At 35.3% G+C, this 25266-nt stretch overlaps 1 protein-coding gene across 4 annotated transcripts; it reads left to right on the top strand.

Annotated features, from left to right (window-relative positions):
* Window positions 1–5254: 5254 nt before the first annotated feature.
* Window positions 5255–25176, top strand: LOC136207179 (E3 ubiquitin-protein ligase PRT6). 4 transcript variants are annotated; one of them, XM_065998480.1, is made up of 19 exons: window positions 5255–5626; window positions 5860–6966; window positions 10353–11563; window positions 11723–11863; window positions 12681–12924; window positions 13014–13715; window positions 13948–14139; window positions 14249–14925; window positions 15559–15610; window positions 15713–16352; window positions 16651–16859; window positions 16946–17484; window positions 17579–17680; window positions 17823–17901; window positions 18010–18087; window positions 20668–20736; window positions 21331–21429; window positions 21557–21644; window positions 24951–25176. In XM_065998480.1, exons 1-17 carry the CDS (start codon window positions 5552–5554, stop codon window positions 21403–21405), a joined length of 6192 nt encoding a protein of 2063 aa, XP_065854552.1. In that variant the 5' UTR covers window positions 5255–5551; the 3' UTR covers window positions 21406–21429; window positions 21557–21644; window positions 24951–25176. The 4 variants fall into 4 exon arrangements, with proteins under 4 accessions (XP_065854552.1, XP_065854553.1, XP_065854554.1 ...); XM_065998481.1 differs by having other exon boundaries at window positions 21557–21657; XM_065998482.1 differs by having other exon boundaries at window positions 21544–21644.
* Window positions 25177–25266: the final 90 nt, after the last annotated feature.

The raw sequence follows: 25266 nt of genomic DNA, 5'->3' as shown, positions 1-25266 counted from the left end.
AAATGAAATGAATTAAATTATTAAAAAAAAAAAAAACAAACTCTCAATCATATGAGTGGGAGTAAGAAAGGAAAAGGAAAAACAAACTGTTTCTTAATTTTGATTCCCTTGGAATCAATTTTGATTAATATATATTAGGGAGAGAATAAATGATTACCTTATTAATAGGAATCACATTCTCATTCCATAATTAAATTTGACTAAACAAACACTTTAAATGGAAATAACTCATTCACATTCACATTCACATTCCGATTTCTCAGTGTTTTTATACCCAACCAAACACACCCTTAATCAAATAGAAGTCAAATATAAAAGACTAAATTTAGAAATTGGCTATTGACTATTGGGGAAACACCCGAATTATGGAATAATGGAGATTATTCCACCAAGGTTCGTTTCTTAAACCCAAATCATCGTCTCCACTAATTAATCGATAGATTTAACTAGTAAAAACATCAATTAAATTAAAGTTAATTTAGTTAGAGAAATCAAACATAAATATAAATTTATGCTTAACCGTCTCCATTGAAAGCCAAAAGGCTACAAAAATTAAGAAAAATGTACATTGCAGACAATATTTGTTTCCTTATAAACCTTATCAAGGTTGTAGGATTTTTAGAAAATGATGAAGAACAGATTACTGATTAACACGTTTAAGAGTTGTAAACATAACTTAAATTATTTTGGTAGAATTTGGGTGGTTTTTACCTCTGGACTTAAATGATTTTGATAGAGATTTCCCTCTTTTTTTGTGAATTTCAGTCCCCTTCCTAAAATAGGGGTTGGGGGGTTAAAATAGGAAGGAAATTGGGGAAATTAGGTTTTTAGGTCGAACTAGGTCTAACCATGTATCCTTACATAGATTATCTGAAGTCATATGATTTCATTGTTAATCAATTATACACTATATCTATTCCTAGTAGTGGATATGATGCCTTGGCAGATCCTAAATGGAAAAAGGCAATGGATAAAGAAATGGAGGCCCTGCAAAAGAACGCTGATTGAGAGCTGGTTCCTCTACCCAAAGTCCAGAAGAAAGTTGGATGTAGATGGTTGTTCACAATTAAACTTAGAGCATATGACTTTATTGATAGATATAAAGCAAGGCCAGTAGCAAAGGGGTATACACAAAGATATGGAGTAGATTATCAAAAAACGTTTGCACGAGTGGCCAAGATCAATACAATCCGCATTATCATATCAATAACACCAATTTGAGATTGGCCTTTGAAACAATTTGATGTTAGAAATGCATTCCTCAATGGAGATCTTGAGGAGGAAGTATATATGGAGTTACCGCCACGAACTAAGAATGATCCTTCATGTAGAAACACATTTTGCAAGCTGAATAAGTCATTGTACGGATTGAAACAGTCACATAAGGCATGGTTTGTGAGATTATCATCCACAATGAAGGTCGTTGGTTATAAACAAAGTAATTCATATCATACATTGTTTATAAAGTATAAAGCATGGAAGGTAACAATTTTAATTGTGTATTTCGATGATATGATATTGACATGAGATGATTTAGGCGAGATGAAAGCATTATAGGAACATTTGTCCACCAAATTCGAAATGAAGGATCTTGGACAACTTAAATATTTTTTAGGAATTGAGGTAGCAAGATCGAAACAAGGGATTTTTCTTTCCCAACGAAAATATATGCTAAATCTCTTAACTGAGACTGGAACGCTTGCTTGTAAACTAGCAAAAAAACCTATAGAGATGAATTATAAGCTTGAAATCACTCCTGATCAAGTTCTAACAGATAAAGGTCGTTATCAGCGGTTAGTTGGTAGGCTAATATACTTGTTGCATACGAGGCCGGATATAACTTATATAGTGAGTGTCGTAAGTCAATTCATGCATGCACCGAGTGAAGATCATATGAATATGGTGTATCGAATCTTGAAGTACTTGAAGAATGCTCCAGACAGAGGCTTGATATTTAAAAAAATAATGAATCTAACATTGAAGGATATACTAATTCAGATTGGACAGGAGATCAAACCGGTAGAAGATCCACATATGGTTATTTTACTTTTGTGGAAGGTAATTTGGTTACTTGGAGAAGTAAGAGGTAGAAGGTTGTGGCTATATCAAGTGCAGAAGCTGAATTTCGTGGTATGGCTCATGATGAATGTGAATTGTTATGAATTCGAAGTATATTAAATAATTTGAGGATCAAATATACAAAACCTATGGACCTTCATTGTGATAATAAGGCAGCCATTGAGATTGCACAAAATTCAGTTCAACATGATCGAACTAAACATGTTGAAGTTGATCGACATTTCATCAAAAAGAAACTTGACCAGAAGATTATACGATTTTCATTCGTCGAGTTAGATAGTCAACTAGTTGACATACTCACAAAAGGAGTTTCAGGGAAAGCTTTCCGTAAATGTACTTGACAAGTTGGACATGATAGACATCTATGCTCCAACTTAAATGGGAATGCCGATAGAAGCTGTATATAGTTGTATCTCCTTATTTGTTTCCTAATATTCGTCCCTAAATCATGAATGCAAATATGAGAGTCTCCCTAAATCATGGATGCAAATGCGGGAGTCTTTTATTTTGTTTCCCATATAGAGTTATTTCTTTCCTTGTTTATATTTGTACATGATTATAAAAATCCTATAAGAAAAAAAATACGCATTAGAAAACATTCAATTTTTTTTTTACAATAGTGCTACCTAAAAAATCCCGTGTTGTGTAAGTAATGTGATAGAAAATCAATTGTGTAATATGTGATATTTTGGATGTTAATCCGTGTTCTCATGAAATTTTTTTTGGATGTTAATCCGTGTTCTCATGAAATTTTTTCATTCATAAGGTATCATAAATAAATAAATAAATAAATATATATATATATATATATATATATATATATATAATGGGTTAAATATTTATTACAAAACAAGGAAAATGATTTATTATTTACTCTATTTTTATGAGATAATCCCTTGGATAATTTATTTGAGGTTCACTAGATATTTTTTAGGTAAATTTTTTTCAATAATTTTTTAGGTAGATTTGTTTCAATAATTTAATATAATACACAACTTTTATTGTTGTTCGTCAAGAACAATTACTTTTACTTCTTTCATATCCGATTGCTTGTAACATTCAAATCCATACTTCTTTCATATCCGATTGTTTGTAGCATTCAAATCCATACATATAAATAATAACAAAAAACAATATATGTTGAAGAAAAGATTTCACACTAGCACGAAAATAAATTCATCCACTAAATATTTTCTTTTACAATTTCTTTTTAATTACTGCAATTTATGAAAACTATTATTTAGGCCCCGTTTGTTTGGGGGAAAATATTGTGTTCTGGAAAATTGTATGCAGGGAAAATATTGTGCAGGAAAATAAAATATTTTCTTGTGTTTGGCAACAACACTGGAAAATATTTTTCGGTGTTTGGCTACAACACTGAAAAATATTTTCCAACCACTAAATATAGATTTTCTGTATTTTTTATTTCAATTGTCTATATAAAACACAAAAAAATATGTAGAGATATGGAAAACTGTGAAAACGTAAAAAATAGAAAAAAATGTAAAAAAACCCATGAAAACAAGAAAATGTAAAAAAAACACGAAACACAAAAAACGTGAAAAGATGTGGAAAACACGAAAATGTTAAAAACACGAAAACCTGAAAAATATGAAAAACGGAAAAACGTGAAAAAACACAAAAAAACGTAAAAATGCGAAAATTACGAAAGGTAAAAAAAATATTAAAAACATGAAAACATGGAAAAAAAATTGAAAAACACAAAAATGTGAAAAAAATAAATATAAATACACGAAAACATTTTTTCACATTTTCGACATTTTTTGTACGTTTTCTCATGTTATTAACGCTATTATGTTTTTTTACATTTTTTCTTCTTTTTTGTGTTTTCACGTTTAGCTTTTCAGTTTTTGGTTTTTTCCTTTTTCACGTTTTCTTTTTTTCGCGTTTTTTATTTTTTGCATTTTGTTACTTTTTCGTGTTATTCACGTTTTTTCATGTTTTTCGTATTTTTCACGTTTTTGTGTTTTTTACGTTTTCATGTTTTGTTTGAATTTTTCGTCTTTTCATGTTTATCGCGTTTTTCACGTATTATCACGTTTTTGTGTTTTAGCATTTTTCGCGTTTTCGTGTTTTTCGTGATTTTCACATTTTTTTGTTTTTTGTATTTTTCATATTTTTGTATTTTTCGTGTTTTGTCTCTTTTTTGTGTTCATGTTTTGTGCTTTTTCAAGTGTTTGCTTTTTTTGCGTTTTTGTATTTTTCGCATTTGTTCACCTTTTCATGTTTTTTGCGGGTTTTTTTTGTCATATTCTCGTGTTTTGTTCCCTTATTTCTTCATTGCTTTTCCATTGACTTGCCACTTATTTTCCTGTCCAAACAAACATTGGAAAATTGGGAAAATATTTTCCTGCAGAATATTTTCTCCCAAACAAACGGGGCCTTAATCTTTGTTAGAATAAACAATAAACAATAAAATAATTTACTAATAGCCAGACCTCATAACAGTATTTTTCACATGGACTCTAATGACTACGTGAATTTGGTCATTCACTGTTAGATGTAGGCTGATTAAATCTAAGTCTTAGGATGCTTTGAATCTCTACCTTAGGATTTTAATCAGCATACATCTAACGGTGAATGACCAAATTCACTTTGGTCATTAGGGTCCATGTGAACACTACTGGACCTCATAAATGAATCAATTGGATAAAAAAAGTCAATCTATATAAAGCTAACAAAATTAATCAATAAACTTGACATTTAAACTTAACAAAACGAATCATATATATAAAAATGATATCAAATCATAATCAAATCGACTTAACTTATCATAAAATAAACAAAGTCAATCTTTATTAGAATAAACAATAAAATAATTTACTAATAGCCAGACCTCATAAATAAATCATTTGGATAAAAAAAGTCAATCTATATAAAGCTAACAAAATTAATCATTAAATTTGACATTTAAATTTAACAATACGAATTATATATACAAAAATGATATCAAATCATAATCAAATCGATTCAATTTATGACGTTAGAGATACATATACTACCAATGTTAGAAATAAAAATACTGGTAATTGTAAAAAAAAAAAAAAAATTATTTTTACCTTTAATATTTGTTTTTGTATTTGGGCAAGTAGAAAAATTAGCTGGAACTGGAAAAAGGAAAGTCAGAAACAAATGAGACGGCGGGGCTGTATTTATTATTAGAAAAAAAGTGCAAAATCCAAATTTGAGAATGGTTATGCTGATGCTGATGCAAGAGTGGTTTCGTTGAGACGTAATTGCTTGCTTTATCTACACAGATTCTTCCAGATTATTAGGGGAAGGGGAAGATTAGAGGGAACCCTCTTCCTTCACTATATAATTATGCTCACATCATTTACTTCACTAGGGATTCCGATTTCTCTCTTTATTAGGTCTTCCAATCCTGGGTACATTTAGCTGCTCTTTCCGATTTTTCTGTTCTGATTGGCTTTTGCATTTTTGGGGTCTTCCTATGGATACCATGGACATCGATTCACCTGCTGAACCTAATCCTTCTCCTCTTAAGCCTCGTGATCGAATTATGCGGGTGCTGCTTTTCTCCCTCTCTAATTTGTGTTAATCTTCTCTTTCACTATTCAATTTATCATTTTCAACTGTTGATAGCTTCTACTTGTGATTTCTATAGTTTGATTTTATAATTTCATGCCAATTTTCAATTTTTTCAACTACAGGATGGATTTTTATGTGTAAAATATAGACATTGTAACCTTATGTATTGTTATTTTAAAGACAATTTTTTTTCCTCCAATTTTGTGACAGCGGCTTGCACAGCTGGGTGTTCCTGAGGAGTATCTTCAAAGGCGGTATCTTGGTTTTGTTGCCTTTTTCAGGGATAATACAATCCCTATACCTGAATTAGTCTCTACTATCTTACCTCTTGATGAGGAAGTGGCAGACGTTCTCCTGGAGAGTAGGTCTGGATCAAAAAAGACATTGAACCCGACAATGAAGCATTATTTCAGAGAATGCATGGTTTGGATACAGTGGCTTATGTTTTTGGGTGAACCAGCTGCTGCTTTGAAAAACCTAGCAAAAATTAGCAGTGGTCGAGGTGTTTGTGGGTCTGTTTGGGGAAATAATGATATAGCATATAGGTGTCGAACTTGTGAACATGACCCAACTTGTGCCATATGCGTTCCTTGTTTTCAGAATGGTAATCACAAAGATCATGATTATTCTATTATTTATACCGGAGGAGGATGCTGTGATTGTGGCGATGCGACTGCATGGAAGCGTGAGGGCTTTTGCTCAAAGCACAAAGGTACTGAACAGATACAGCCCCTGCCTGAGGAGTATGCAAACTCTGTAGGGCCTGTGCTTGATGCTTTATTTGTACGTTGGAAAAAGAAGCTTGTGTCTGCAGAAACCATCTACCAAGAAAACATTAGAGCAAATGATGGTTTTGCATTTCGTATGAAGGTTGCGAATGAGCTAACATTTGTGGTTGTTGAGCTGCTGCTTGAGTTCTGTAAGCACAGTGAAAGTTTGCTTAGTTTTATTTCAAGGAAGGTTATCACATTGCTGGGTTTATTGGATATTCTGGTAAGGGCAGAGAGGTTCTTGTGTGAACCAGTTATAAAGAAACTTCATGAACTGCTTCTCAAGTTACTGGGCGAACCAGTCTTCAAGTATGAGTTCAGTAAAGTTTTTATTAGTTATTATTCTGTAGTTGTACATGATGTCATAAAAGATGACTCTGAAGAAGCTCTCAAGAAGTATCCACTTCTACCTACATTCTCAGTTCAGATCTTTACTGTGCCCACTTTAACCCCTCGACTTGTGAAGGAGATGAACCTGCTATCTATGCTTTTGGGATGCTTGGGAGATATTTTTGATCACTGTGCAGGAGAAGATGGTCATTTACGGGTAATGTCGAATTTTTGGTTTGTTCTATCCAATTATATTTGCTTATGCCTCATGGCTTCATGGTTAAAATCCTCAGCTAGGGATGTTTGTTTTATGCGATTTGACAAATGTCATTAGCTTGCTTGAGTAGTTTGTCCATTATATAGAATATGTATGCTTCGAAGGCTGATGCTTGTTAATGTGTCATATCAAATTTATGTTCTTCTGCGTTGTCTGTGTTGCTGCCTTAAGGTTGCTAGGTGTTAACTACCTGCTAATTATGGGGCTACCTACTTACTTTCTCAAAGTCTCGGCATTATCAGATGTGAAGTTACTGTCCATTAATTATTTTGTTTTGCTTCCATCTGCATATTGATTTGCCTTATTAGGATTGAGTGGTCTTAATATGATATGTATGGCTAAGAATTGTGTCAGTTTCACATGACAAGGGATCGCAAGCAAATAAGCTATTGGTAGGATTTTGATGTTCTTTTGTTTTTTGAAAAATAAAGAAAAGAAATTGATAATAGGTATCTGAAGGTGAGATGGAAAGGTTTAAATTTCTCACCCGCCATCCATCTAATGAGACAATTAATGGAGCACTATCGAAATAAGAAGAAAGACTTGCATATGGTTTTCATTGACTTGGAGAAAGCATATGATAAGGTACCAAGGGAAGTACTTTGGTGGGCCTTGATAAGGAAAGGCATTTCGCGGAAATATATTGACATCATAAAGGACATGTATGAGGGAGCATGCACGAGTGTACGTACTAGTGTTGGGAAGACTGAAGAGTTTCCTATTACGATTGGAGTGCATCAAGGTTCCGCACTAAGCCCATTTCTTTTTGCCATCGTTATGGATGAACTAACAAGTTCACTTCAAGATGGTATACTGGTGCATGCTGTTTGCAGATGATATTGTGTTGGTTGATGAGACGAAAGGAGTGGAGAGGAAGTTGGAACTATGGAGACAAACTCTAGAATCTAGAGGCTTTAAGTTGAGCCGAAGTAAGACAGAATATTTGGAGTGTAAGTTTAGCGGCCATAGGAGTAGGGAGGCAGGGACAATCACCCTAGATGGGAGAGTTGTTCAGGCCTCGGATTGCTTCCGGTATTTAGGATCTATTATCCAAACGGATGGAGAAGTAGATGGAGATGTTGCTCATAGGATTAAAGCTGGTTGGTCGAAGTGGAAGAGTGCTACGGGTTTCCTTTGTGACCCCGGCATGCCTAATAGATTGAAGGGGAAATTCTACCGGACGGCAATTAGACTACCATTGTTATATGGTACAGAGTGTTGGGCAGTGAAACACTGCCACATCCATAAGATGTCGGTGGCGGAGATGCGTATGTTGAGATGGATGTGTGGTCATACGAGAAAGGATCGGGTGAGTAATGAAATAATTAGGACAAAAGTAGGGGTCACATCTATTGAGAATAAAATGAGAGAAAACCGACTAAGGTGGTTTGGCCATGTGAGACGTAGAGCGCTTGATGCGCCGGTTAGGAGAACCGAAGAGTGGCAAAGGGATGTAGTGGTGAGGGGTAGGGGAAGACCTAAGCAAACTTGGAGGAGGGTGATCGAGAGTGATATGAGTTTACTGGGAATTGAGGAAAATATGGTAGTGGATAAGACGGAGTGGAGGGAGCGAATTTGTGTCGCTGACACGACTTGATTTCACGGTTTTATATGATGGTTCATGTTAGCCGACCCCGAATCATTTCGGGACTAAGGCTTTGTTGTTGTTTCCATTTTTACAGAACTTTTTTTTTTTTTTTCAAACTTCTGGGTTTCAACTTTTGTTGATTCAGCTATACTTTCATTTTTTTAAAACCTATCGTCACCATTATCACCCATCTTTCAATCTCAATGGAGTAAGTTAATTTGAGGTTGATTGATCCTCATTGCTCTGAACTTATCTCGCACACCATTTCAAGTAATGGGTGCGGTTGACCTGTCTTCTGTATTGCTCTTTCCATTCTTGGTAGGCAATGTTTTTCTGGTAATTTATTGAAAAAATTGCATCAATATGTAAATACTAAGGCAAGCAAAAAAGAAAAAATAAACCATGTTTAAAAGGAAGCATTAACCAATATCCCCATTGCTAACCCTGTACAATAGATCATAGTTGTTAAAGGCATGCCTAAGGCCCACTAAGCGATAGGCCTAGTGCGTCGGAAACCCAAAGTTAGAGGGTGTTAAGAAGGCACACGTGCTCTTCTCATGGTAATGAGAGGTGAACCTAGAACGGTTTTTGACATCGAGCTTTTTTTCAAACTTTAATACAAATGTTTTAATCTCTACCTGTAGTTTTGCCTGGTCGCTAGTTAGTAGTTACGTTGGATGGGAAATTTTGGAAGAGCTAATTGAACTGTAAAAGAGAAGGGCAGAGAGGGGTTTCAGCTAACAAAGTGGTGCTTCCTCCCTGCTGCTTTGATTCGAGAAAAGAGAAGAGAGCATAAGGGTTAAAAGAAGTAGTTGAGAAATTATAGAGAGATGGTCCAGATGAAGCGGATGGAAAGAGAGGGGAAATAATGTATCAGGAGGTGAAAGAGTTGGCAGTTCAAGAGAAGAAACCAAAGCCACCAACTCATTATTCATAAAATCTTCTAATGTTATAACCTTTTCTTGTTTTTAAAATATATATTTATATATATTTGTATCATTTGGTAATAGTAATCTTATATGTGACCAAACATTTACTACATAGTAGTGAAAGTTGAATTTAATACTTCTCTTTATTCTCTCTTTTTCTTTTCTGCAAATGTATACCCAATTTATTTTTTAGTTGGTTGCCTTTTTTATTCTTCTTTTCAATATATATATATATCATCGTCTTATTTTTCTATTTTCCTATGTGTATCTACTGAAGCATGGCTGATAGCTAGTTAACTTAGGATTTGGCCGAATTTTAGAATTTATTATTGTGAATTATGATTATGGAAGAGTTCAATTAGTTAACTCGTGATATATTATTGCATGTTAGAATTTATGATTAAGATTGGGCATATGATTAATAATTGTTGCATTTTAGAATTTATGACTTCTTAAATGTTAATTATTGTTGTCTATGGTTTTATATATTTTCATTCTTTAGTGCGCGTTGTGTCGCTTAGGCGCGTGCTTGTGCCTAGGCTCCAGGATCCCTTGCGCCTTTAATAATTATGGAATAGATCTTATGGACTTGATGATGTTCTTTAAGATTATTATCCATATAATTGTTAATGACTGATAGTTGTTATCTTAGGAGCAGCCTGGTTCATTAGCATCCTGGTTTGATGTTTTTGATGATTTTTTTAAAGAAACTGATTGTTTTTACTTTCAGGCACTCAGAGATGCTCAAGGTTTTACTTTTAGCTTTCCCAGTTATTATTATTATGAAAAATTGGTTGGTTCCTTTGCAGGTTACCAAGTGGCGTGACTTATATGACATAGCTGTGCGCGTAGTTGAAGATATTAGATTTGTCACGAGTCATGGTGTTGTGCCCATATATGTAACTCGTGACCAAAGAGATATCTTAAGAACTTGGATGCGACTTCTATATTTTTTGCAAGGAATGTGTCCACTAAAGAGAGAAATTGGCATCCACATAGACGAAGAAAATGAAAATATGAATTTGCTTTTTGTTTTGGATCATATGGTTGCCAATATTCATTCTCTTTTGGTGGATGGAGCATTCTCTTCTGGTGAGGGGATAGATGATAATAATTTTACTAACACTCGTAAACAATGTATGGATGAAGAAGATAGCACCAGACATGCAAAAGTTGGACGATTATCTCAAGAAAGCTCAGTTTGTGGTGTTTCAGGGAGGAGCTCTGCAGTTGTTTCTGAAATGCAGATTGCTGAAGTGAAATCAGATGCTTCTCCTCTTACAATTCCTTTACCAGTCATAAGTTTAATTTACGAATGCTTGAGGGCCATTGATAACTGGATAAGAGCCGATTCAAGTGGAGCTCCATCATCTGCAACCAGTACTTCCGGTAGTAACTTCTTCTCATTGAAGAATACTTTTTCTAGCATTAAGAAAGGCAAATACATTTTTGGTCGATTCAATAGTTCAAACAAAGATCTTAGCAAGCGGTCTTCTCAACCTTTGTATACTGGTTATAACACCAGTATGGATGTGGAGATTGCAAACAGTATAGGGCAGGGACAGGACTGCAAACCAATGGTCTCTAGCGAGCGTGATACCATCTGTGGTGAAGAGAGTGTTATGGAAGGAGATAGTTCCACAGAATTGGAGGCCTTTCAGATTTTAAGCTTATCTAATTGGGCGAACATATCCTACAATGTTAGTTCAGAGGATGTATCTCTTCATATTCCCTTACATCGATTACTTTCCTTGCTTCTGCAAAGAGCATTAAAAAGGTGTTACAGTGGAGCTGACGTGATTAGTACAACTGCCAGTAGCACTGTTGCTTCTTCAGATATAACAAATGATGATTTCTTTGGATGTGTCCTCGGTGGCTGCCACCCTTATGGATTTGCAGCATATATCATGGAGCATCCTCTACGTAATAGGGTCTTTTGTGCTGAGGTTCATGCTGGAATGTGGAAGAAGAATGGTGAAACTGCTGCTTTATGTTCGGAGTGGTACCGTTCAGTGCGGTGGTGGGTTTATGCTTATCTTCTATCTTATATATGTGTATATATATATATATATGAGGAAAAGGAATCTCTCAATCAATGTAGTTATACTTTGAGCTTCTTTGGATGGTTGGTACAAATAAATCAGTGCTTAATGGATTTCAGGTGAATCTGTCTTTGCAGGTCTGAACAGGGCTTAGAACTTGATCTTTTTCTTCTCCAATGTTGTGCGGCATTGGCTCCAGCTGACCTCTATGTGAATAGAATAGTAGAACGCTTTGGGCTATCAGACTACCTTGCTTTGAACCCTGTGAGGTCTAGCGAGTATGTAGACTTTCTATTACTTCTCTCTCTCTCTCTCTCTCTCTATACATGTCTATCTCTCTATACATACGTACAAATATATATTTTTGTTCACGTGTCATCAGTTTAATCACTTATTTTGACAATTCTTTTGCGTAGAAAAGGAGGAAGACAGGGTCGGGTATAGTGTATGGCTACCGTCATTAAATCCATGGGAGGTTTTGTGCTTTGGTTGTTAGAGCATCCCCAAGGGACTCATTTGTTAGGCTCTTAAGTTAAATTTTGAGGAGTTTGTGACAAAATCCAACTCCAAGAGCCTTTTAGTTCCTCCTCAAATCACTAAGAGTCTTCATTTCCTCCTTATTATTGAGGAGCCTCTCTCCCCTCCTTAACCCCTCCTTATTTCATTTTTTTATTAATAATTTATTATTGAGTAGAAAAAATGAATAAGGAGCGAGTATGCGGGGTATTGTTGGAGATGACATGTACTTTAATGTCTTAAATGGCTAAGGCTTCTTTGTTGTTGTTCTAGACTATTGAAAGCCGTACCATTGTCCATTTCCCCATGTCTGTCTTGCTCTTTTTTTTTTTTCTATATTTTAAGTCTTTGATTGAGAATATTGTACTTTGGTTTATTTTTGGTATTTTTTTTTTAATATATATGCACTGTGTTTTTTGCCTGTTCTATACCCTGTTTCTCCAATCAAGCAGCTATTCCTCCATCTCTGTGATGTATATAAATTTTATGTTACCATGTGTTATTTTGAGCATTTTGACTCTGGTTTAGTGTTTTTGAATTATGTAATTATAAAGTTATGGCATGGTTTACTTTCTTCAGGTATGAACCGGTTCTGATGCAGGAAATGCTCACGCTTATTATCCAAATTGTTCAAGAAAGACGATTTTCAGGGTTAAGTCCTGCTGAGAATTTGAAAAGAGAGCTGATTCATAAGTTGGCTGTTGGTGATGCTACTCGTAGCCATTTGGTGAAATCTTTGCCCCGAGATCTTTCGAAGTATGACCAGCTTCAGGAAATTCTGGATACAGTTGCTGTATATTCTAATCCATCTGGCTTCAATCAGGTTGGTTTTGTTGCCCAAAATGTTTCAGAGGGTTTTATTAGTTAATGTTAATTTCAATCCATAGTCATTCTACACCTTCTGCACCTTAGGGAATGTATTCTATGCGCTGGATGTATTGGAAAGAGCTGGATCTGTACCACCCACGTTGGAGTTCAAGGGATTTGCAAGTTACACAGGAAAGATACATCCGCTACTGTGGTGTTTCAGCATTGACCACTCAACTTCCTAGGTGGACAAAAATTCATCCCCCTCTCAACACTGTGGCTAGAATTGCTATTTGTGAAGTGGTTGTAAAAATCATCCGTGCTGTACTATTTTTCGCCGTCTTCTCTGACAGATTGACTGATCCACGTGCTCCTGATGGTGTTCTTATAATGGCACTGCACTTGCTTTCCCTCGGTTTAGATATTTCTTTGCAGCAAAGTGAACCTAGGGATTCCATTCCCATTCTTGCCTTTGCCTGTGAAGAGATTGATGATGGGTTTTATTATGGTGCTGGTGCACACAGCTTGCTGTCACTTCTTGTCTCATTGATGAGGATGCACAGTAGAGATAATTTAGACAACTTTGTGGAAGAAGACGGCTGTAATATTTCGTCCTTGATTGAAAGATTATTGAAGAAGTTTGCGGAGGGAAATGCAATATGCATGGCCAAACTGCAAGAACTTGCACCTGAAGTTGTTATTCATCTATTACAACCAATTCCTAGCAGAGGTCTGCATTCTCAAGGATCAGCTTCTGATAATGAGAAACGCAAGGCCAAAGCTCGAGCAAGGCAGGCTGCTATATTGGTGAGATTTTATTGTAATTTTTCTTGCCTTCTAAACATACTTTCCTTCTATCAGATATGAGGTGGAACTCCCTTTTTCCTATTTTGCAAGTGTGTGTGTATAATTGGTATTTGACATGGATGATTTCTCAAATTAGGAAAGGTTGCAGCTTTCACAAGATTGAAGAAAATTATGATTAACAGATAATTATACTTTTAAACACGCAATTTACTGAACTTGGTATTTGGTGCAGGAAAAAATGAAAGCTGACCAGTCGAAGTTTTTGTCGAGCCTTAATTCTGCTGATGATGATGATTCAAAATCTGGAGTAGATGAAAGCAACACTAATAATGAACAGGATATCGGAGAGTCTGCTGAAGATGTTTGTTCTCTTTGCCATGATCCTAAATCCAAAAATCCAGTGTCATTCTTGATTCTCCTTCAGGTTATACTCGTGCTGAGTTTTGCATCTTTTACAGTTTTTATCACTTCTCTTATATATTCCGAATTGGATTTGTTATGAATTTTTATGTTTCTCTCTTGTTTTTGGAAAGAAATCGAGGCTTCTGAGCTTAGTTGAGAGAGGCCCTCTATCATGGGATCAAGTCCGTCAATCTGGGAAGGAAGGGGCCTCAATTAGTGCAAACAAGATGACTGATCAGGCTGGAATAAACTCTTCTTCAAGCAATTCAAGAGCAATTTCAGCTAATCAGTTAGAGCAGTTGGGTCAAAATGCAGTAAATGAATTTGCTGATTGTTCTTATCCTGGGGAATTAAGTAATTTTGTAGAATTTATAAAGGCCAAGTTTCCATCATTGAGGAATCCTCAAGTGTTGGGCTCATTGAAGGAGGGGAATGATGGAACTACTTCTAGCTTTGAGGTATTAGAACAAGATATGTACATTTCATCTCGGAAAGAAATATATGATGGTAAAATTTCCATTTCTGAAGTCAACAATGCAGTGCTTTCAGCAGCTGAAGGCAGTAAAAGCTGCAATGGTGCTGATTCTGCATTGCTTGGAAAATATATAGCTGCGTTTTCCAGAGAAATGACAGAGCATCCTTCATCTTCTGAAAATGCTGTTGATGTTGCAAGGACAGAATCTACTTCACAGATTGCTGCATGTGATCGATTTGGGCCAGCTGATTGTGATGGGGTTTACTTATCATCTTGTGGGCATGCGGTGCATCAGGAATGCCTAGATCGATATTTATCATCTTTGAAGGAAAGGTTTGTTCAATTGCTTATTACTGTACTTCAATTTAGAAACTGCTCTGGTGGAAAGGGCCAAAGTGCTTTTTTACTTTGATTTTATGTAATTTTGAAATATATAAATGTTACTTTTTTTAAGGATTTAGCTGTAGATTAAGTGTTAAATAATTTATATTAGTTGAGCCATTTGTACTTCTAATATAAATTGTAGTGATGAATAGCTGCAATTATGCAAGTGGCTCACAAGCATTGTCTCCTGCTATCTAAACTTCAAATCGTGTTTGATTCCACTCTTGGAATGGTGCTATATAGATATATATATATAATTTCCACACCAGTGAAAACCATTGGGTATTTGATTATATGGTACTAGTGTTCTTCTGTTTTTGGGTACCAGATCTACCATTTGATGAAGTCAGCAGCATTACCTTGAATTTGTTTGTCTTCTTGCCAAGTTGTAGGTGATCCTGAATGTCTTCTGCCTTGACAAACATAGGAATGATCATGAAAATTTTCAAGTGTTTTCCTGGGTTGCTTTTGTGCTTCTTATTCTTTCTTCTTAACAAATTGTCACCAATTGAGTGAAGTCAGAACTCACTAGAAATGCATTGTTTGGTTTTAGAGAGTTTATATGTTATTTTTTTTACACAGATATGTCAGAAGAAGTGTTTTTGAAGGAGGGCATATTGTTGACCCAGATCAGGTATTACTAGTTTAACAGTCAATTTTTAGAGTTCAATATTCTGTACTACAGATGTAATATTTTGGTCACAAAATTATGTATTTTGAGCCTTTCCTTTTCTAGGGTGAATTTCTCTGCCCTGTATGTCGGCGTCTGGCAAATTCTGTCTTGCCTGCCTTGCCAGGGGATATTCACAGGATTGGGAAGGAGCCAATGATATCAAATGTTAGTTCAACAACTAATGTAGGGCATTTGCTCTCATCAAATGAGAAAAGTAATTTGCTTTTGGTGGAACATGCCTTGTTGCTTTTGAGATCAACTGCAAACTTGATTGAAAAAGGAGATTTTTGGAAGACTTTTCCCCTGCAAAGAAGTGATAAGACGACGCATAATCTTGATTTCTTCTATCGCGTTCTCTTTAAAATGTATTTTCCAAACAGGCTGGATAAGTTATCGAAATGCACAAGGGCAAATAATTGCATGATTTTGTGGGACACACTGAAATATACCCTTGTATCTATGGAGATTGCTGCACGTTGTGACCGGACTCAAATGACTCCAACTTATAGTCTTAATGGGTTGTATAAGGAACTGAAATCTTCCACTGGATTTGTACTATCATTGTTGCTAAAGGTCGTGCAGACTTTGCGAAGTAAGAATTCTCTTTATGTGCTTCAAAGATTTAGGGGTGTTCAGCTTTTTGCGGAGTCTATTTGTTCAGGAGTTCCACTGGATCATGCTAGTAGCACCTATCAACATGAAAGTAAGTAGTTATGTATTGGCTCTTGTACATTCATTGCAGAATTGATGCTAAAAGCTTTTTTTTCTAAATTCTCTTGTTATCTTTTGGTGAAGGATGTTTATTTTGTTTTTGGCAAGACTTTTTAACGGAGTGTCTCTTGAAGAATGAAACACAATCGTTATACATGTTTGGAGATGCAATCCTAGATTAAACCTATAAAGGAAAAACAAAGTGTTATGAATGTTACTTCTCATTCTTTTGTTTCTTAAGAATAGAAGACGGTCTTAATTTATTGGTGGCATTTGAATGTGTTATGCAGGTGATATGTCATCAATCTTGAAACATCTTGAGAAGGATGTGCCCTACCCTGATTTGCAATTTTGGAACCTAGCAGCTGATCCCATTCTTGCTCATGATCCTTTTTCATCATTGATGTGGGTTCTATTTTGTCTTCCACACCCATTTTTATCATGTGAGGAATCTTTGTTGTCACTGATGCATATTTTCTATGTAGTCTCAGTCGCTCAGGTATGATACCTGCTCTTCATCTGCAGTTCTGTAATGTGATGTTCTGTGACTATCCACTTTTCTAAATCAGATACACTGGAATGCAGGGTATACTTGCTTATTGTGGGCTGCATCAAAACAACAATGAGCAATTAGGTTCTCATGACTGCCTGATAAGTTGCATATCCAAAGTTCTGGGAGAATATGGATGGATCAAGCAGTATTTTATTTCAAACTATGTTGATTCTAATTCTGCTTTTGAGGATGTAATTCGCAGATTGAGCTTCCCTTATTTGAGGAGGTGTGCGTTGCTTTGGAAATTATTAAGCTCTTCTGTCTCAGAACCATTTTGCAACCGAGATAATGAGCTCGATGGACCATCTTATGCCATTGATGACACAAATGTCTGTATGGATGCTGATATGGTTGAGCTCTATGAAGTTCAGAAGCTAGAAAAGATTTTCAAGATCCCACCATTAGATGTTGTTCTGAAGGATCAAGTTGTACAGTCTTTAGTTAGTAGATGGTTGCAGCATTTTCGCAAGAAATATGAAATTCATAGATTTCAGTATGTTTTACGTTCCATGCCTGCAGTTCCGTTCAAATTGTTGCAGCTCCCTCATGTATACCAGGACCTACTTCAAAGGTATGTAGTCAAAGATATCTCCTCAGCCATTTAAGTCAAGTTCTCTTTCGCTTTTGAACTTGTAATTAATTCAGAGAGAATGTGGTTCATCCAGGTATATAAAACATCGTTGTGATTGCAAGAATGTCATTGAAGAGCCTGCCCTCTGCTTATTGTGTGGTAAACTGTACTACCCAAGCTGGAAAGCATGCAACAGGTCTGTGTCTTGCAAATGTATCAATGTGTTTAAGTTCATATATATTTAAACATGCATAGACAGGTGTTTTGCAACTGTATATATGTGTGTATATACTTTAAAATTTGATGCTCATACATTTAATTGGGAAAAATATTTGTAGTTGTCGTCGAACGGAAAATACATGTGAAGCTCATGCAGTGGACTGCGGTGCTGGTATAGGTGTCTTTCTGTTGATCAAGGTACTTCTACATCTAGGAAGGTCTACGTAGTTGCATATGATATTTTTGGTTTAATATGTCCTATGGAAATGATTCTCAGAAGAGATAATATTAAATTTTTCTTTCTAGAAAACTACTATTCTGCTGCAAAGATGTGTGCGCCAAGCGACTTGGCCATCACCCTACCTAGATGCATTTGGTGAGGAGGTATGCTAGTTCTGCTTTGTTGATTTGCATTACAAACATTTCTGTTCCATGCTTTCTGATTGTTTTAGGCAATGAAAGGCCTACTATAAGCATCGATTTTTCTATGTTGCAAGTATAATATTTATATCTGCAAAAGGTGAAGCTAGCTGCATAACTTCAGACTTTGAAATGCTTGCATGGCTTCAGATTTTGAAATGATGCCCTGCTCCCTTTTTGCATTATGCCATTGATGAAAACACCTTTGTGCTGTGATTTTTAAGTGCAATGATAATTGTTGCATTTTTGCAAACAATTGAGATTAGCTTCTGGTTGGGGGCTGGTTTTACGGGGTTAGAATGAAATAAGTGTTTGGTTGTTCTATTGACAGCTGGGATGTGAGGAAGTTGAGATCCATTGAGAACCTCCAAGTGCTAACATCTGTGTGAAAAAATGAATGTAAGCATGATGTTTTGGGATGAAGGAACTGTTTCTTGTTATTTTCTAGGTTTGAATAATCTTGTTGATCATTTAAACAGTCCTCATTGCCAGCTTGTTGGTATTTAGGTATCGTTTCAGTATGAGGTGTACGCGTGCTGTTATAGTGCTACTTTTCTCTGATAGGTTGTTGAATATTTATTGCTCTTTTTCCTCTCTCAAATAAGTTGCTCAATGCATCATCACAATCTCTCTGGTTATAGAGAGAAGATTCTTATGTTAAGCATGAGCGACTGAAGATCTTTGGCAGAAGAGAGAGGCCTAGAGTTTTGAGGTTCTGTGCTTTCTTGATGGTGATTTTGGTGATGCATGTGAGGAGTGTTCTTAAGACAGCTGTAATGGACTGATTTGCTCTCCTCTTGAGCAAACGAATTGATACTTGCGCCTTTGGGATTTGACTAATTAAGTCAAATACATTGGATAGATTAGATTGCCAGCTATGTTGCACAGAAACAGATATGGATACAGACACTGGGATTTGGTATTTCTGAAAAACACAGGACACATAAACGTGGGGATACGTGTAAATAGTAAAAATATAGGGATGCATTTATAAATATTAAAATCTTAAAAAATAGGTTTTTCCACAAACATAACTATCGAAAAAACATAATATTTGGGATTAGTGGGTTAGAATCGTGCAATTGATGGGTGAAAATCATGCTCTTTTTTTTATAAGAAAAACAGAGCATGAGTTCAATATATTTCATTTTTGAGGGGTCTGTTTTAATAGGGAATAGACAGAAGATTTTTCAACTCTTTTAGGATTAGAAAATAATAGAGGATGGCAATATTGGAAATTACACAACATAATTATTGTTATAGTAGGATTAGAAGTTGAACACTGATAGTCAAAAACTCGAAATCAGTTCCAATTGCAGCAATTAACGCAGCTGTCTCCCACTGATATGCGTTTCCAATTTCTATAGTTTATGGATTCATTCTCAGTATGTCTCCCACTGGTAGCCAATCTGTTTCCGTGACGGAAGCATTTCCGACACTGTAAACGCTATGCATTTAATGTTTCTGTGCATCACAGGTTGTCAGATGTCAACTATCCTTTACTTCTGTTGGGTAGCGTGTGCTTTGCTTTGGGTATGTAGTTCCAAGTTTAGATTTATGAACATCTTGAACTTTCTGAGATTTTGCTTCATTCAGTTTGCTTAGCTTTAGGCTGCATCTGATTTCCATTCAATTTAGAGGTGTCAGATGAATTGGACCTTTAACTATTAGCTTAAGCTTTTAGTTCAATTGGTTCATCACAAGAGGAATTTGGGGGCTCTTGAATCTTATTCTGATTTCATTTGAATCTAAATATCATAAATGACTATATGGGTTGGGAGGGTCACCATAGATTTTTTTTTACAAACTACAGGGGTTGGGAGAGTCTGTTATATGTCAAATCTATCACGTGTTTGTTATTGATGATACTGTGCTCGATTATTTTTGTTAGTTTCTTGTCATAAGCCAATGTTTGTTTGTTTACTGCCTATTTCACGAGAGATGAAAGTTATTGTCAGTAAAGCCTTAGCTTATCTGGAAGAAGTTTCTGTAGGAAGTAACTGTTATCTACTCCTATTTATTCTGAAATAAAGTAAACAGAAGAAAGCCACATTTTCATAAAAAAGGTTCTCAAAGAGACCGAAGGGTTCTCTCTAAAATCTAAAAGAAGAAAAACTCCGAAAAATGAAACCACTCAAACCCATAACCAGATCCAAGGGTCATACCAGTGTCGCTGTAAGTTCTATACAGAATACATGGTCTGGGAGAGTGAGAATCATTCTTCCCCTTAAATTTGCAGCCTTCTGAATTGCATGGATTCACTTTTGCATTTTGTTATGTATTCATCGGTGGTAGTTGAGACTTGAGAGCTAAATTTTTAAAAGGAAATCGATTATTATGTACACCCTTTGATGCGAAGTCCAAGTTAATAATTCTTACTGCGGATGTTGCTAGAAGCCTAGATCATCTGATGCTGAAATTCATTAAGTTTAACTGCACTAAAATTCATGCAGATAGTTAGGTTTTTGGACATTTCTTGTTTTTGACAGCCTGAGGCAATAAAAGAGAACTATGCTCAAGCGATTTTTTTTTTTTTTTTGACAGGATTTTGAAATGCGCAGAGGAAAACCGTTGTACCTGAATGAGGAGCGTTACGCTGCTCTAACATATATGGTGAGAGAAATGTTTTACATCTTTACTCTTCCCTCTCCCCCTATCTACCCAGGGTAACTGTTATCATCAATGCACTTGCTGGAACAGAATTAGCTTGTTTATTCCTGAAAATATTTTCCTTATTTTCTAATTTTTGGAGCTCTAGAGAATAAGTTGTTTTGTTAGTTAATGGGAAATAACATAAAAACAAGGGAAAACAACTTCTGCTTTTGAAAATGGGAAGTCGGTTTTCATCCTTCGAATCAAAGCAATTAATTTTGGATCCTTGAATTAAAGCACATCGCATGTCATAGGAATCGAACCCAATTCTTCCATGACCCCCATTTCAGCTTCGATTGTTTCACACAAAATAATTTACCTTAGAAAAATATATTTTAGAAAATAAAACACTTTCCATTGTTTGGGATCGATTATAACAGGAATTCGGTCTACTACCTGTCCAGTCCGGAAGAAAAATGGAAGGAAAAAAAGGGATGCATTAATGACATATTAGACCGTTGTAGAGTATAGTCTGCCTGGGGAATCATTTGAATAAAGTTGTACAACATGTCTCATTTTGTTTTTTCTTTATTTGTTACTGATTATGCTCGTCAGGTTGCTTCTCATGGCCTCGATCGGAGCACTAAAGCTCCTGGACAAACTACAATTGGACATATTTTCTTAGTTTAGTTTGGACGATTTTCTTGTTGTGGGGTAAGTCATTTTGATCAGCATGCCCGTTTCTTTTTACTTGTATGTTTAGTTAATGTTATTTTGGGTGTTGTTTTTTCGTGGATGTATCATGCATTATTAAATCCGAATTGACAGTGTTTTGTTGCAGATGCCAAAATTGTGGAACTTTCGGGGCCGAATCAGTTGGGGTCTTGGACTGTGGTGTTATATGTTAAGTTGGATGAGCAGTTCATTCAGTTAAGTTTCCTGGTATCATATTTTATGATTCTATTCTTTTTTTATTCTTCTTTCTGTTAAATGAAAAACACCTATTTTTGCGGGGTGAGAGATGTTTATTTAAGATGAAGATATTCAACGAGAACCACCAAATGTTTATACAAAATATTAATAAAATCCTTAGAAGGGTGTGGGTAGTAGGAAGGATATACCAACAACCGAATGTCTGTGTGTGGTAATTAGAGTTGGCAAGTTCTTATGACTATGTTTGATAGGCAAGTTACAAAAAGTCTGGAGGATGGAGAATCTAGCTGCAATATGCTACATACATCAAGCGAATGAAATTGTGTTTCATTGTCAAAATACCTTTTCTCTTTCATTCTGATGATGCTTTGTATTATTAATACAAACTGTTCATCTGCGGATACAATGTTTTGTTGAACTAGAATGCAACTCGCACTTTTCTACTCTTTAGCTTTAATATGGCACCATGTTGCTAATTGAATTTAATAAAACAAGGCTCTAGTATAGGAATGGCAATGGCAACAGGATATGTACCCTCCAAAATTGCGTTTTTCGTTTTCATACCTGTTTATAATTTATGGTACCCCTCTCTCATCCAAAACCTGTTTGGAAATCCACTTAGACTATGCATATCTGTCCCAAATAAATTTGCTGGCGGCGCCCATTAAGACTGGACCTACATAATTACCCATTTAAACAAATGAAATAAATAAAATGATAAATTTAACAAATTACTCCCTCCATTCCATTATATAGGTCATTCTAGCAAATTAGTTTTTTCCCTAAATATAAGTCATTCTAGGATTCCAAGAAATTTTAGTTTAGTTTTTTGGTCCAAATATTAATTTTTTTTATATTGATACATGTGTTTTTTAATATTCCAATACTTATTCTCCAATAGTGACATGAGAGAGAATTTTTTTTAGTTAACCAATATATTTCTTAATTTGTGTGAAATACCCTAGAATGACTTATATAATGGAATGGAGGGAGTAACAGATAAGTAACCTTAACATTCATTATAATAGTGATAATAATAAATGACAAGTCTAACTAAATGAATAAATAAACTTGAAAATTATTTTAGTAACAAACACAACTATTTCTTATTTTCATATATACACGAGTTCATCATATATACATACGTTCAGGTAGCGGGTACCCTGAGTTGTATACCCATACCTGTTGCAGGTTTACTTTTTAAGATTCGTTCCCGTCTCAAAACCCATGTTGCACGGAGACGGACACGATACGAAAACGGATATCGGAAACGGTATTTGTAAAAAACGTGGGAAACAGAAACATGGAAACATGTAAAAATTATAAATATAGGGATATAGTTATAAATATTAAAGGAATAGTAACAAAAAAAATTGGTATCTACTATCTATACTCTAGAGTAGAGATGATTACAACAGTTAGCAGAAACTAGAAATAAACCGACTAAGGTGGTTTGGCCATGTAAGACGAAAAGCGCTTGACGCGCCGGTTATGGGGAAGACCTAAGCAAACTTGGAAGAGGGTGATCGAGAGTGATATGAGTTTATTGGGGATTGAGGAAAATATGGTAGTGGATAGGACAGAGTGGAGGGAGAGAATTTATGTCGCTGACACGACTTGATTTCATGATTTTATATGATGGCTCATGTTAGCCGACCCCGAATCATTTCGGGACAAAGGCTTTGTTGTTGTTGTTGTTGTGGAATAAAAATTATCATCGATTAAGAAGTTCTAGCTAAACCTAAAAGGAAGTTTCAATTAGCTAGAATCATTATGGTCGGAACTGGAATTTGATTTTGTTTGCCGGTGGAAACTGTTTCCTAAACCAGAAACATACTGGTTTCCAGGAGTTTCCGTTTCTGAAACATATATAAAACGTGGAAACGCTATTGAAGAGTGAGTTTCCATGCAATATAGCTCAAAACCTTCTATAAGGGTTTGGGTAATCCTAAATAGGTTAAGGGCAGGTATCCTGCCTCTAAAAATCAGGACTTCTTTATTCCCTTTAAGCACTATACTCGCTTTAAAAGAAAATGCAATTTGTTCTAGCACAAGCCAAAATTTCTTCACAATTTCCTCCAAATGGGGTTAGATAATTGGGTAATTAATTTATTAGTCCCTGTATTTTAACAAAACACACTGTTTAGTCCCTGTATTTTCAAAAACACACGGTAAGGTCCCTAACCTTTTTCTCGATGAACAGTTTAGTTCCTAACGTTTTTCTCGGTGAACTGTTTAGTCCCTAACATGAGTTGAGAATATGGAGGAAATTAAACTCACCATCGAGAGTGAGAGGATTTCCACCTTCAATTCGAACAGGAAGAGTAAGCATGAGTGATTCGATTATGGGTTAGGGATTCAATCCTTTCTCCATTTTTTTTGGTGAGCGCGAGTTGTGAGAGAGACATAGAGGTGTGAATTGCTTTTGACTGATAAATAGTAAAGGGTAATTTAGTCATTTCCGAATTCATAAACGGAAAAAAATCTAACAAACAGACGGAATGACTAAACAGTTCACCAAGAAAAAGGTTAGGGACCTTACCGTGTGTTTTTTAAAATACAGGGACTAAACAGTGTGTTTTGTTAAAATATAGGGACTAATAAATTAATTACCCTAGATAATTTGACATTTTATTTTTTATTGCGAGGTTAAATTCAATCTGTAATGCTTTAGATCATTATTATTCTGCAACATCTATTACTGATAGTAGTGAGATTAAATAATTGGTTGAATACATTTTATTTGTATATAAGCACTTTTATTTTGCTGGATTTATTAATATTAGTCATTCCTCCAGTATTCATTAGGTCATTTCTTTTAATTCCTTGTAGATTATTTTGTTTTGTTTTTTTTTCTTCTTCGTCTCTTCTTTGGCAAAGATAAGACTTGATTTTGATTCTTCATTTAAATTCATTGGTTAGGTGGCCCTGGAATTCATGAACAATTCCATAATAGATAGCTAGCTTTTAGAGGGATTTGTAAAAATGGAAGTGAGTGTGACTAATACCTCAATGCCCTCCAAAGATATTTTGTTGCTGTGATATGTGATGATCTATGTTGAACGGAAACTCTTCTTCAGTAGTGTTTCCGCGTTTCTTATCCGTTTCCGTTTTCTAGCTATATTTTTTTTTTATAGAAATAACGTTTCCCCCGATGTCTGTTTCCGTGCAATATAGGTGATGATTAATAGTGTGTTATTATTAAACTAATGATATGGATTAGCTATCTACTTGTCATCTATCTGCTTTATCTCTTGAACAACAGAAAGCCTAACATCAGTTTATGTGTGAGTTTGTTTCAGGCATTTTCAGAGCGTCCTTGTTGTTCATTGGAAGGAAAGGAAGGGAAAGGAAAGGAAAGGAAAGGGAAGGGAAGGGAAGGCCACAATCATGCTCCCTAGATAGAGATAGTAATCTATCTTTTCCTTCATCTGTTGATAAATATGGTGACCTGCTACTTTGTACAGTTTTTTTCTAAATTAAATAATTAAATTCAGGCAACGTTCTATTTAAATCTTTTGTTTTATATATGTTTTTTTTTTTTGTTTAATTTCTCTTATGATCCTCATTTGATGAAGCGGCTTGGAATGGTTAGGTTAGGTCTTGAGGACATGCTTT

This window comes from Euphorbia lathyris, chromosome 9 (genome assembly GCF_963576675.1).
Source record: "Euphorbia lathyris chromosome 9, ddEupLath1.1, whole genome shotgun sequence".
In the NCBI taxonomy this organism is placed as follows: Eukaryota; Viridiplantae; Streptophyta; class Magnoliopsida; order Malpighiales; family Euphorbiaceae; genus Euphorbia; species Euphorbia lathyris.
This window is presented reverse-complemented; position numbering and strand designations above follow the sequence as displayed.

What these genes read in the sequence shown, in the direction of transcription:
- LOC136207179 (XM_065998480.1), top strand. Translation starts at nt 5,552, where the DNA reads ATGGATACCATGGACATCGATTCACCTGCTGAACCTAATCCTTCTCCT. An exon ending in TTATCATCTTTGAAGGAAAG is followed by an intron (nt 14,926 to 15,558) that starts GTTTGTTCAATT and finishes TTTTTTACACAG; the next exon opens with ATATGTCAGAAGAAGTGTTT. An exon ending in TACCAGGACCTACTTCAAAG is followed by an intron (nt 17,485 to 17,578) that starts GTATGTAGTCAA and finishes TGGTTCATCCAG; the next exon opens with GTATATAAAACATCGTTGTG.